Consider the following 13442-nt stretch of genomic DNA (forward strand, 5'->3'; position numbering starts at 1 on the left):
ATCATCAGATGATCATGTGCAAGTAGAGATACTGGTGTGCAAAAGAGCAGAAAAGTAAATAAATAAAAACAGTATGGGGGTGAGGTAGGTAAATTGGGTGGGCTATATACCGATGGACTATGTACAGCTGCAGCGATCGGTTAGCTGCTCAGATAGCAGATGTTTAAAGTTGTTGAGGGAGATAAAAGTCTCCAACTTCAGAGATTTTTGCAATTCGTTCCAGTCGCAGGCAGCAGAGAACTGGAAGGAAAGGCGGCCAAATGAGGTTTTGGCTTTAGGGATGATCAGTGAGATACACCTGCTGGAGCGCGTGCTACGGGTGGGTGTTGCCATCGTGACCAGTGAACTGAGATAAGGCGGCACTTTACCTAGCATAGCCTTGTAGATGACCTGGAGCTAGTGGGTCTGACGACGAACATGTAGCGAGGGCCAGCCGACTAGAGCATACAGGTCGCAGTGGTGGGTGGTATAAGGTGCTTTAGTAACAAAACGGATGGCACTGTGATAAACTGCATCCAGTTTGCTGAGTAGAGTATTGGAAGCTATTTTGTAGATGACATCGCCGAAGTCGAGGATCGGTAAGATAGTCAGTTTTACTAGGGTAAGTTTGGCGGCGTGAGTGAAGGAGGCTTTGTTGCGAAATAGAAAGCCGACTCTAGATTCGATTTTGGATTGGAGATGTTTGATATGAGTCTGGAAGGAGAGTTTGCAGTCTAGCCAGACACCTAGGTACTTATAGATGTCCACATATTCTAGGTCGGAACCTGCTCTCTTTTTAGGAGTCTGCTCTCTTTTTAGCTAGGTACACCAAATATTTTCCAGGTTTATCACCATGTTCATAAAGCTTTTGCCTGACAAATCTCATTTTCTTTTCAGCATCCTGTGTTAGGAGAGAGTCCAATGTTGAACTAAGGACTGATATTTCCTTTAATAGGGCAGGAGTGGAAATTTTTATATAATCTTCTCTTTAGTTGCCAATTCACCCTCTAACGTTGTTTTGCTTTTCACGTTTTTCCACCTCTTAGTGGCTGAGTATGACATAATCAGAACCCTGGCGTACGCTTTACAGATTTCTCAAAAGAGCGAGGCGTTATCTGTTGATTAAGAGTCAATAGAAAAAAATGCTTTAAACTCTGTAATAAAATATGATGTAAATGTATGGTCTTTAAGAATGGTTGTATTCAATCTACAATGTCTTGATGGATTGGGTGCCCCTTTGAGTTTTATGTCCAGGATCACCTCAGCATGATCAGATATGATTATGCTTCCTATATCGGCAGATAAAACAGACTCCAAAGACATCCTGAGCATAAAAAAGTAATCTATTCTAGTCTGACATCCATGAGGTGCAGAGTAAAAGGTGAACATTCTGTTTGAGGGATGAAAGGTTCTCCAGACATCAGCATACCCCAGATCATCACAAATACCTTTAAGCGACCTAGCTTGAGGAGAGGGTGAAGCTATGCTGCTGGGAAACTTGTCAATAACTGGGTTCAAAAAACAATTAAAATCTCCTCCAATCACTGAGTTTAATTCTGAGAAGTCTAGGAATACCTTAGTGAGGAAATCAGGTGGGCAGTAAATATTCATCATGGAAATGTCCTTCCCTTGTAAAGTACCTTAAATTATAACAAAACAAGCAAAATGTATTTTTCACACAATTCAACAGCTTAAGTGGTAGATTATTTTTCATAAGAATTGCCACACCTCTACTTCTGGATGTAAATTATGAGAAAAACACTTGGGCAAACCCCCCTTGTTGCAATTTCAGATGCTCCTTATCATCCAAATGAGTTTCTTGCAACAGAGAAATATCAATATTTCATTTGTACTTTTTTCATTTTAATTGGGTTATGGCTCCCTCTAATGTTCCATGTACATAAACACAGTCTGTTACCTGCCATTGCACTTTGACTAACCAATATGCAGACTGAATCCTACTGTAAAGATAGGGTGGTACCTTTCCCCATGGATTAAACTCTCCCCATTCTCACCGGGCCAAACCAAACTATATGAACCCTGAACCCGAACTATACTACAACAGAAAAATATACATGTCAAGTTCCAAAAGGGGGTTTCCCCGCTAGCTAACATGCAGGGGATTTCAAATCTCCAATGTAGACTCTTAAGTCTGCATAATCACCTCAAACACCTTGCGTCTTTGTGTGTATTCATTGAAGAATGAGACCCTTGGACCTTGGCGTTGAATACCGTCAGATCTGATGCGTCTAGCCGCATCCATAACGCGTTGCTTGTCGGTGAAGTTGTGGAACTTTATAGCCACTGGCCGTGGGCGCTGGTTGGGACCGGGTATCGATGTTTGAGAGCGATGGGCTCTATCCAGCTTAACACGACCAGCCTTAGTATCCATTTGTAGGTAGCCAGGAATCCATTCCTCAAAGAATTTAACTGAACGTGACCCTTCAGAATTTTCCGAGAGTCCCACCACACGGATATTGCATCTCCGTCCTCGGTTATCCAAGTCATCAATGTGCTCTGCCATTTCACGCACCTGTTTCTTAAGTGCCTTTATCCTAGTGTCCATTGATGTAGTTAAGAGTTTCCACAGTAGCAATTCTTCCTTCCGCCTCATCAACACGCTTGACAACCTTCTGTAGTTCGACTGAATGCTATTGCCTCCAAGACCGTTCCTATCTTGACATCGATTCCTTTAGTAATGTTATCAGTCATCTTTTGAATCACCAGATCCACAATTGTGTTAGCTATGCTAATGAGCTCTCTGAAATGCTGTGTTTTCTCTACGGCGCCATTTTATCCCCCCCAGGTAATCTTTTCTAACGTGGCTATTTTGAAAGATATTACAAAGAACTGCATAAGTGTTTCTAATGCTCTCCACTTTCTGGAGGACTGAGTTTTGAAATCAGTGGAATGCCCGGTGGAAGCAGAGTATGATAGCTAAGGAGATGGATACAATTCTGGAATTTGAATGCAAATAATGCGGAGGGAGTCAAAAAGAGAACACATAGAAGACTGTTATATAAAACACCTGTCTCCGGATTACATCTTCAAACTAAGGGCAACCATGGCATCTGTGAAAGAGAGGGAGAAGAATTCATCCATGTATATGGGTAGGAAAGTCTAGCTAGCTATATTTTCATATATTGTACGTTTCTAATTTTGTTAGAAAGTTGCTCTCATTGTACTGTTAGCTAGCTAGCTGACGTTAGCTGATTGACTCGCTAGCTAACGTTACGTGTATGATCTGTGTAGTTATACTATTTGTATCTCAGAGCCATTTGCATTGCTAGTTATTAGCGGTACAAATCGTGGTTTTACAATGTGAATACGTAGCCAAACTGCACAAAATTATCCGGATATACAGTGGGGAGAACAAGTATTTGATACACTGCCGATTTTGCAGGTTTTCCTACTTACAAAGCATGTAGAGGTCTGTAATTTTTATCATAGGTACACTTCAACTGTGAGAGACGGAATTTAAAACAAAAATCCAGAAAATCACATTGTATGATTTTTAAGTAATTAATTCGCATTTTATTGCATGACATAAGTATTTGATCACCTACCAACCAGTAAGAATTCCGGCTCTCACAGACCTGTTAGTTTTTCTTTAAGAAGCCCTCCTGTTCTCCACTCATTACCTGTATTAACTGCACCTGTTTGAACTCGTTACCTGTATAAAAGACACCTGTCCACCCACTCAATCAAACAGACTCCAACCTCTCCACAATGGCCAAGACCAGAGAGCTGTGTAAGGACATCAGGGATAAAATTGTAGACCTGCACAAGGCTGGGATGGGCTACAGGACAATAGGTAAGCAGTTTGGTGAGAAGGCAACAACTGTTGGCGCAATTATTAGAAAATGGAAGAAGTTCAAGATGACGGTCAATCACCCTCGGTCTGGGGCTCCATGCAAGATCTCACCTCGTGGGGCATCAATGATCATGAGGAAGGTGAGGGATCAGCCCAGAACTACACGGCAGGACCTGGTTAATGACCTGAAGAGAGCTGGGACCACAGTCTCAAAGAAAACCATTAGTAACACACTACGCCGTCATGGATTAAAATCCTGCAGCGCACGCAAGGTCCCCCTGCTCAAGCCAGCGCATGTCCAGGCCCGTCTGAAGTTTGCCAATGACCATCTGGATGATCCAGAGGAGGAATTGGAGAAGGTCATGTGGTCTGATGAGACATTAATAGAGCTTTTTGGTCTAAACTCCACTCGCCGTGTTTGGAGGAAGAAGAAGGATTAGTACAACCCCAAGAACACCATCCTAACCGTGAAGCTTGGAGGTGGAAACATCATTCTTTGGGGATGCTTTTCTGCAAAGGGGACAGGATGACTGCACCGTATTGAGGGGAGGATGGATGGGGCCATGCATCGCAAGATCTTGGCCAACAACCTCCTTCCCTCAGTAAGAGCATTGAAGATAGGTCGTGGCTGGGTCTTCCAGCATGACAACGACCCGAAACACACAGCCAGGGCAACTAAGGAGTGGCTCCGTAAGAAGCATCTCAAGGTCCTGGAGTGGCCTAGCCAGTCTCCAGACCTGAACCCAATAGAAAATCTTTGGAGGGAGCTGAAAGTCCGTATTGCCCAGCGACAGCCCCGAAACCTGAAGGATCTGGAGAAGGTCTGTATGGAGGAGTGGGCCAAAATCCCTGCTGCAGTGTGTGCAAACCTGGTCAAGAACTACAGGAAACGTATGATCTCTGTAATTGCAAACAAAGGTTTCTGTACCAAATATTAAGTTCTGCTTTTCTGATGTATCAAATACTTATGTCATGCAATAAAATGCGAATGAATTACTTAAAAATCATACAATGTGATTTTCTGGATTTTTGTTTTAAATTCCGTCTCTCACAGTTGAAGTGTACCTATGATAAAAATTACAGACCTCTACATGCTTTGTAAGTAGGAAAACCTGCAAAATCGGCAGTGTATCAAATACTTGTTCTCCCCACTGTATTTCTGACACTCACCTAATCTAATCAAAGAACTCATCATAAACTTTACTAAAAAATACATGTTGTACAGTAAATGAAAGATACACTAGTTCTTAAAGGAAATACTAATAGCCTGTTATACAATAAAAAGTATTAGTAAGTTCATAGTGTGTGAGGATCTTAAAACATCTAAGGTTAAGAAGATCATGCATTCAGTATTAGTTGATAGATTGATAACATTTATATAATTGTGTTAAAATCCGTCAAGCATACAAAGGGTATGAATTGTGAGAGAAATGTGTAAACGTTATGTTGATTACTTTATTTTGTCGTGGGTAAAAGTGTTAATCTGTGATCTACTAAATGCTCTTAATCTATGAGCCTGAGATCGATTGCTCTGGGTCTCCACTGAAGGTTAAGTTTGCAGAGAGTAATATGAGCCCTGCTCGGTTGCAGCGAAGAATAGCTTCGTACTGCTAGGTACTGCTACGTAGCTGACATTGTATGTCGATTGTGAATGAACATGTGCGTTGTTAATAAGATATTTTGCGGTGTTATCTGTGTAATGGTTTTTCAAACACTTTATTGCCTGTTGATAAATTGAGTTATGGTTTACTGAGTTAAAGCTTTGTGCTTGACAGTTATGTTGAAAATAGTATTTGTTTCAGTGATGTACAGTGTATACTGTTGTGACTTGAATAAAACTATCTATTTCCTGTAGATCTGTTATTCTGTAAAATGTGTTACTTATGTAAAAATTGCACTAAAAGTTTCAATGAGTAAACAACACCTATCACTCTCGTGATTATTTCTCCCCTTTTTCAGGGGCGTAACATTTACACCTTCTGTATCCTGTGCATGTGACAAATAAACAGACATGGTAATGTGAAGAAAAACATGACCTGCACCAAAGAATATAACGTTAGGCCAAAGTGACAGTTTCCAAGTTCTAAAATGTTCTGGTAGAATGCCCTGCATTTATTTCGTCACACTCACAACCATAAGCAATTTTCTGTAATTAGCTCGCCAATAACTTGCAAATAATGATCTTGTTGTGAGTTTATTTTCCTGTAATAACAAATACAAATTAGCTAAAGTTAAGATGTTGTCAGCTATATGATATGGTCATTATTTATTTAGCACACTACCGTACTCACTCTGTACTCACATGGCCTCAAATTTGAATAACTAAACAGATGGGTGGGACTAAGGCTTAAGAGCTCCAGAGTGGCGCAGTGGTCTAAGGCACTGCATCTTAGTGCAAGAGGTGTCACCACAGTCCCTGGTTCGATTCCAGGCTGTATCACATCTGGACGTGATTGGGAGTCCCATAGGGCGGCGCACAATTGGCCCAGCGTCGTCTGAGTTTGGCCGGGGTTCTTAACTGACTTGCCTAGTTAAATAAAGGTTAAATAAAATATATATATATATATATATATATATATATATATATAAAAAAAGAGGATGTGAATGATGCCGAATGGGTGTAGACAAAGAAGTGCTCTCTAGTAGGTGTACTAAAACATTCAAGGGCCATTTTCCAAAAGTGGAGTTACAAGTTTATCAAAGCAGAATTACTTTTCCATTGTTCCTCAACTGTAGCGTATGATATACCATTTTCTAGTTTTATCCAGTTATCCAGTTTTATCCAATGTAAAAAAAAAAAAACAATCACCACACAAAACATCTTTCCCAAACATTAGGCAACTGTTCTGGCCTTCTCTTCTCTTTATTTTCAACTCTCCATTTCGCAGCTTTTCTCTTATGGAATTAAACTCCAGCATTGTCTTTTTTGCCTCAGTGGACCGAACTTTTTCTGTCCAAGCTCCCAAAAGCATTTGGCAATTGCTGTGTATTTGGCGTGCGTACAGTTAGGGCCCTAAAGCTTAGGCTTACGCACCAACGTCAGTTTTATTTTTGAAAGAAAAACCTAAATGTAGCCTATAGATATGAATTGCACAAGAATGATATATTTATGGATTTTTAATGCATTGTTTTCTCTTTATTCAAAACCGCCCACCAGCCCTTCATCCACACAATACTTCTTGACCCTAAACCCGCGGATATAACCGCAGGTATTGCGAGTTATGAGTCAACCTGCGCATCACTAGTGTGTATGCGCTCATGTGTGTTTGCCCTGACCAAAGGTTATTGATCGTGGTGTTTGCATAACTCTTGTCCCACTGCGTTTTGAACATAGAGGCCATAGTCCTGGGAAGCAACTCCATGCGTGCGCGCACACGCACACACACACACAGTCTCCTACCTTGTGTACACTCCTAGGGTTCTCCAGCCACGCGTAGTACATCTCTTCCACATAATTAGAACTAGTCCCATTCAGAAAAGGCTCGGCCGACACAGACGCAGTGTAACTCCTTATTGGCTGAAACGTCCTCAAAGCCCCTCTCACTGCTGCCAACCTGGCCTGTGATTGGCTCTTGGCTGTCTGGGGGTCCGTGATAGGCCGCAGCCTAACAACCGTAGTCCTTAAGCGGTGCATGGTAGCCTATCAGCAGTGGCTCCTCTCGCTAAACCTGGAAGTAGATCAAAAACACCTGTCTCCAGGGAACGCCAGGATTAGGAGGAAGTTATCCTCTAGATGCTGATTTTAATTCAGTTGTGTGCTTCCCTCCTGAGATTAAGATTGAGATTGGAGGAGGGGCAGCTGATCCTGGATCTGGGGCCTACAGGAAACTTCTTCCAGGAGTACGGTACACACAGAGTACAGGGTGTCCTATCTCTACTGCTTCTTTCTTTTACTCTCTCTCACTCGTTGGTCCAGTCCTGTAAATCGTTAAAGAGAGAGAGTACATAATCAGACAGACACACAGGCATACTTCCCAGTTCCCACTGACCCAGCCTGTGCTGTGTGCACATGTAACACATTTATGAAATGGGCTGGATCATATATCATTATTTATGTATTTAGACCAGGCTGCCTAAATGGCAAATAAGAGTCTGCTAAAAAAAGACCTTAGTCACATTCACACTTACAGACACACTCCTCCACGTATATACACACACGTAGACCTACACACTGAAACACACGTGCGCGTGTCGGGGGGCTAGGGTCAGTTGGTTATATCTGGAGTACTTCTCCTGTCTTATCCAGTGTCCTGTGTGAATTTAAGTATGCTCTCTCTAATTCTCTCCTTCTCTCTTTCTTTCTCTCTCTCGGAGGACCTGAGCCCTAGGACCATGCGTCAGGACGACCGGGCATGATGACTCCTTGCTGTCCCCAGTCCACCTGGCCTTGCTGCTGTTCCAGTTTCAACTGTTCTGCCTGCGGTTATGGAACCCTGACATGTCCACCGGACGTGCTACCTGTCCCAGACCTGCTGTTTTCAACTCTTAATGATCGGCTATGAAAAGCCAACTGACATTTATTCCTGATTATTATTTGATCATGCTGGTCATTTATGAACATTTTGAACATCTTGGCCATGTTCTGTTATAATCTCCACCCGGCACAGCCAGAAGAGGACTGGCCACCCCTCATAGCCTGGTTCCTCTCTACGTTTCTTCCTAGGTTTTGGCCTTTCGAGGGAGTTTTTCCCAGCCACCGTGCTTCTACACCTGCATTGCTTGCTGTTTGGGGTTTTAGGCTGGGTTTCTGCACAGCACTTCGAGATATTAGCTGATGTACGAAGGGCTATATAAAATAAACTTGATTTGATTTGTGAGCGCTACCATCAGTCCTGTGTCATGCCAACAGTAAAGCATCCTGAGACCATTCATGTGTGGGGTTGCTTCTCAGCCAAGGGAGTGGGCTCACTCACAATTTTGCCTAAGAACACAGCCATGAATAAAGAATGGTACCAGCACATCCTCCGAGAGCAACTTCTCCCAACCATCCAGGAACAGTTCGGTGACGAACAATGCCTTTTCCAGCATGTGTGAAAATTAATATTCGTGTCATTCTCAAAACTTTTGGCCACGACTGTAGAGCCAGTCAGTAGCATGTCAAAACACATGCAGTGGCGTGTAGTTATGGATGCCAAGGGAATCCAGGCTTCCCATATTTGACCAATTAAACATTTAAAATGATAAAACTATTTATCTTTCATCTCTCTGTGTTCTCATAATTTTCCTTCAATTATCTGAATCTATATCTCACCGGAGAAATCAGAGTGAGGGAAACAGTGCCCCTCTGTCTCAGTATGTGTAGTGCATGTATCTCATGCTGTCTGGACAAAGTGTATGACATGTTGCCGACATAGCATTTGATTGATGCCAGCATGCGTTTTGCGTCCCTTTGATAAAACAAGTATAAAATAATTTGCCAAACAGCATTGAGCTGAGCTCAACTATGGGTAGTCCTGGCGCAGCAAAACCACCCCCCAAGGGAGGCCAGGTTGGATTTGGCTTCACACCAATCAAATTACATCAAAAGCAAATGTAAATGTCAGAAAAACTTGTCTGTTTCTGCTCTGCTTGTGTTGTTGTACTGCAGTAGCTAGCTAGCTAAATTCGGCCCTTTCCTAAGCCATGGATGGAGATGGGGATTTGGACTTCTGGTTTTGACTTAATTCTCCGTACAGGCCAATGATTATAACGGTGTGAGACAATTGAAGTTCAATATGTAGCCTAGATGTTGCCTAGTAGGCTCACGTTAACTAGCTAGCTAACTTAGCTGGTTCATTGTTGCCCATGTGAGGAAGTTAAAGCCGATTTACAGTACGCTTGATCCAGCAATGAGGTCCAGAGAATCCGTACGGAGGGTGTGACACAATTGCAGGCCAAATCAAGCTCGGTACACCTCCCAAATTTTGAATCAATGCAGAGGGCTTCGTATAGTTCCGCATTGACATGATTGGTTGACTGTAGGTGGGGGTGGTCTGTCCTGTATAAACACAAACTCACTTCCTTGACAACTTCCTTCACAACAGCGCTGCTCTGCAAGAAGTATGAATGCCCTGACTCCTGCAGAGGCTGCATTGCAATAAATGCTGTATGGCCAATACAGAACCCGGAATGACCATAAATCGGCTTTTATGCCAGATGTCCACCAGATGCAGTATGTCTTGCCCACATTTTCCGTACTTAACACACATGTGCTTCGCTTTTCAACTAGCTAAAAGGGGACAGAGTAGCGCGGCGGTCTAAGGCACTGCGTCACAGTGCTAGAGGCGTCACTACAGACCCGGGTTCGATCCGGGCTGTATCACAACCGGCCGTGATTGGAAGTCCCAAAAGGCGGCGCACAGTTGGCCCAGCGTCATCCAGGTTAGGGGAGGGTTTGGCCCGGGGTAGGCCATCATTGTAAATAAGAATTTGTTCTTAGCTGACTTACCTAGTTAAATAAATACAATTCAAATAAAAAAAGCTAGCTAGTTTGTGTGTGTGTGTATATATATACACTTCTGTTTGTACCACTGCACTGTAAATCAACACACAAGTTGAAAATATTAAACAAAGACTAAAAGCGTGTACTAGGCCTACTGTATGACAGTCTTTCATGTTGTGAGGAGGATGGCATTGGCTTCTAGTCTACAAGTAGGGTAGGTCCATGTTTTTTTTTACTTGAGCACACATACAGAAATCCATACCATAGACAGCCACATGTTATTTAGCAACATTGATTTACTTGAGCACACACATTTAAGTTTGTTTTAACTATATTAGACTAAGTGTATATCCTTGTTGATTGAATAATGTTTTAATGTTTAAGTTGAAATTGTGTTGGAATCAGTAGTGCTCCTGTCTCTCAGTGGTTCTAAATCAGTAGTTGTTCAGTAAACTGTCAGGAACATTAACTTGCTTGACCATGCTGTAGGTTATGTAACTGTTTGTTACATGCAATATTTGCTTTGTGGACTTCACCAGACAGATGTTGTTCTCCGGTTTTGGGATGAAACAAACATATGTGTGGTTGAATTTATTCCACCACTGTGTGACTGTTGTTTTTTTGTTGTGTCTGCCAATTTTTATCACTGTGGCATATGAACGAATGGGTTATAGAGCAAGCAACGCAATTATCACATTGGTTGAAATATGGCTTTTTTTGCTGGCTTGGCTTCCCCAGTGATTTTACCCACGCACCGCTACCCAACACGTGACCTTGCATTGCGCTTTGTGCGCGCATCATGTGTGTCAGCTACTGGTAGCCTATACTTGGCTGGTAAATATATAATTCATGCTTTTAGATTTGTATATATATATATACAATAAATACAATATATATATAAATAAAGGACCTGGTAAATGTATATATTTAGACAAATAAGAAAACTGCAATACCCACGAGTTCGACAACCTATAGACACGGTCTAAAAAGCTATGACTGGCGCGTTTTACTCAAATAACGCAATAATAATTTTAGAAAGCGCCTACTGTACTTACTTTGCGCGACTGCGAGGCTTTTCGTAGGCTACTAGCTTTTAACTTGCTTGCTAGACGCCTTCTGAGACTGTTCTCACCGTATGTCTCTTCTGTCAACTGGCTGGCAGGCTTTCTGATCGCACTGTCCGACTCAAGTGCTGATATGCGTCACACTGTTACGTCATCCTTGTAGGAGAGGAGCGAGGTGCACACATGTTCTGCTGTCTTTATGTAAGAGATAAGGTACATGTGATCTACTTATTATTGGACAGTTCAACGTCTAGTTTAGATTACATGTTGGTTGAGTTGTCAACACGAATTCAACGTGAAATCATTAAAACAGGGCCTATCTGCAGACCACGTTTGCTACATGACCGCGTCACTTACTACCTGCCGCGCCCACTCTCATTGATGCTGCAAGCTAGTTAGTACACCGGCACACAGTGTCATTCGCCCCCGCCTGCCTAGCACTGCTTTGCCAGCGTTATTTTAACGTTACGGTGAGGGTAATCACTATGTGGTGGTGGATTGGCTACACTAGCTAGCTACTTCCTCGCCGTAACGGTAACAGAACTGCGGGAAAGCAGTGCTTGGCAGGCAGGGGTGAAGGACACTGTGTACACAAATATATTTTTTAAATAACCCAAGACAGAGCACAGCCTGTCGTTTCCAATTGGAGCAAATTAATCATAGTGGGCAGAACAAGCAAGGAGGTGGGCAGAGCCAAGCACGAGCTTGCGAGATTCTATTGGAACGTTCTAGCATGTATTTGCATATTCCCATTAAGGAACGCCTACTTTATGAAGCGCACGTTTGCAACAATTCGCTCTTGCACCGATAAACAACGCAATTTTTGTAAACTGTGATAAAGGGTAAAGTCTACAAAACGTAGTCCACTCTGTTCATTCTCGACCTTCTAGCCCAAGGTCCGGCGCGCTATCGACTGTGCCGCAAAAGCATGTTTTAATATTCTAGTTTTAGGAACAGAGAACTGTATCGAGATCAAATGTTTCATCGATGAGAAGATTTATAGAATTTCGGCCAAAATCCATCTAGCTCCATCTTCTCCCACTGCCGGCCACTGGGCTTCCTATCATCGTGGAACGCCAACCGGATGCTTCAGATTTCTACATCCGGTGAAACATATTGCTAACTGTTGGTGTACCTGTGGTGTACCTGTCCTAGCTAGCTAGCTACTTTCTGTTCATTCTCGACCTTCTAGCCCAAGGTCCGGCGCGCTATCGACTGTGCCGCAAAAGCATGCTTTAATGTTTTAATATTCTAGTTTTAGGAACAGAGAACTGTATCGAGATCAAATGTTTCATCGATGAGAAGATTTATAGAATTTCGGCCAAAATCCATCTAGCTCCATCTTCTCCCACTGCCGGCCACTGGGCTTCCTATCATCGTGGAACGCCAACCGGATGCTTCAGATTTCTACATCCGGTGAAACATATTGCTAACTGTTGGTGTACCTGTGGTGTACCTGTCCTAGCTAGCTAGCTACTTTCCTCGCCGTAGCATTAACAGAACTGCCGGAAGGCAGTGCTTGGTAGGCGGGGGCGAAGGATACTATCTACCGGTGTCCCCTAGCTAGCTAGCAGCCTGCAGATAGACATTGGGGGGGAAATGCGAAATTCTCTTACGTTGAGGACTTTTTGCAAATCCAATCAGTTTTCCACTTTGATTCAACGTAATTTCAGAGTTTTTGCCCTGTGGGAGGGTATATTTGGGCAGAAAAACATACGATTTTCTGCCATAGATGCATAATCTAAAGGCCCAGAACAGTCAAAAACATGATTTCCTGTGTTTTGTATATATTTCCACAATATAAGGTTGGAATAATACTGTGAAATTTGGTGGGATGGTGTTTTGGCCTGCCTGGCGACATCACCAGGTGGTAAATTAGTTAATAGACCAATAAAAAAAGAAAGTTCCAAACTCTGCCAATAACATCCAGTTTTCAGTTTTCCCCTCCCAACTCAGACCACTCATAGACAGTCCTAGCTAAATTATTGTTTGAAATTAAATTGCTCTTTGCTAACAAGCTGTTGTTGTTTCTTTTTGACAACTATAATTGAAAACAAACAAAGTAAGGTACTTAATTGTTATCCAGAAAGGATTTGATATTGAGATAAAAATGGCTGCATTTGACCTTTAACAGCAGTAAGTGTAACCTTGTGCTACAAAACAA

The 13442-nt window shown here is 42.4% G+C and overlaps 1 protein-coding gene across 3 annotated transcripts in view; it reads right to left on the reverse strand.

The window, feature by feature from the left end:
• Positions 1 to 11445, reverse strand: part of LOC139551723 (2-oxoglutarate dehydrogenase complex component E1-like) — a 52625-nt gene extending 41180 nt beyond the window's left edge. For all 3 annotated transcript variants that reach the window (XM_071363005.1, XM_071363004.1, XM_071363006.1), the window contains exons 1-2: positions 11270 to 11445; positions 7194 to 7711 (exon numbers count right to left, since the gene is read on the reverse strand). In XM_071363005.1, the coding sequence (XP_071219106.1) occupies positions 7194 to 7427 (234 nt within the window). In that variant the 5' untranslated portion in view covers positions 7428 to 7711; positions 11270 to 11445. The remainder of the gene's footprint in view (positions 1 to 7193; positions 7712 to 11269) is intronic.
• Positions 11446 to 13442: the final 1997 nt, after the last annotated feature.

This window comes from Salvelinus alpinus, chromosome 24 (assembly GCF_045679555.1).
Source record: "Salvelinus alpinus chromosome 24, SLU_Salpinus.1, whole genome shotgun sequence".
NCBI lineage: Eukaryota > Metazoa > Chordata > Actinopteri > Salmoniformes > Salmonidae > Salvelinus > Salvelinus alpinus.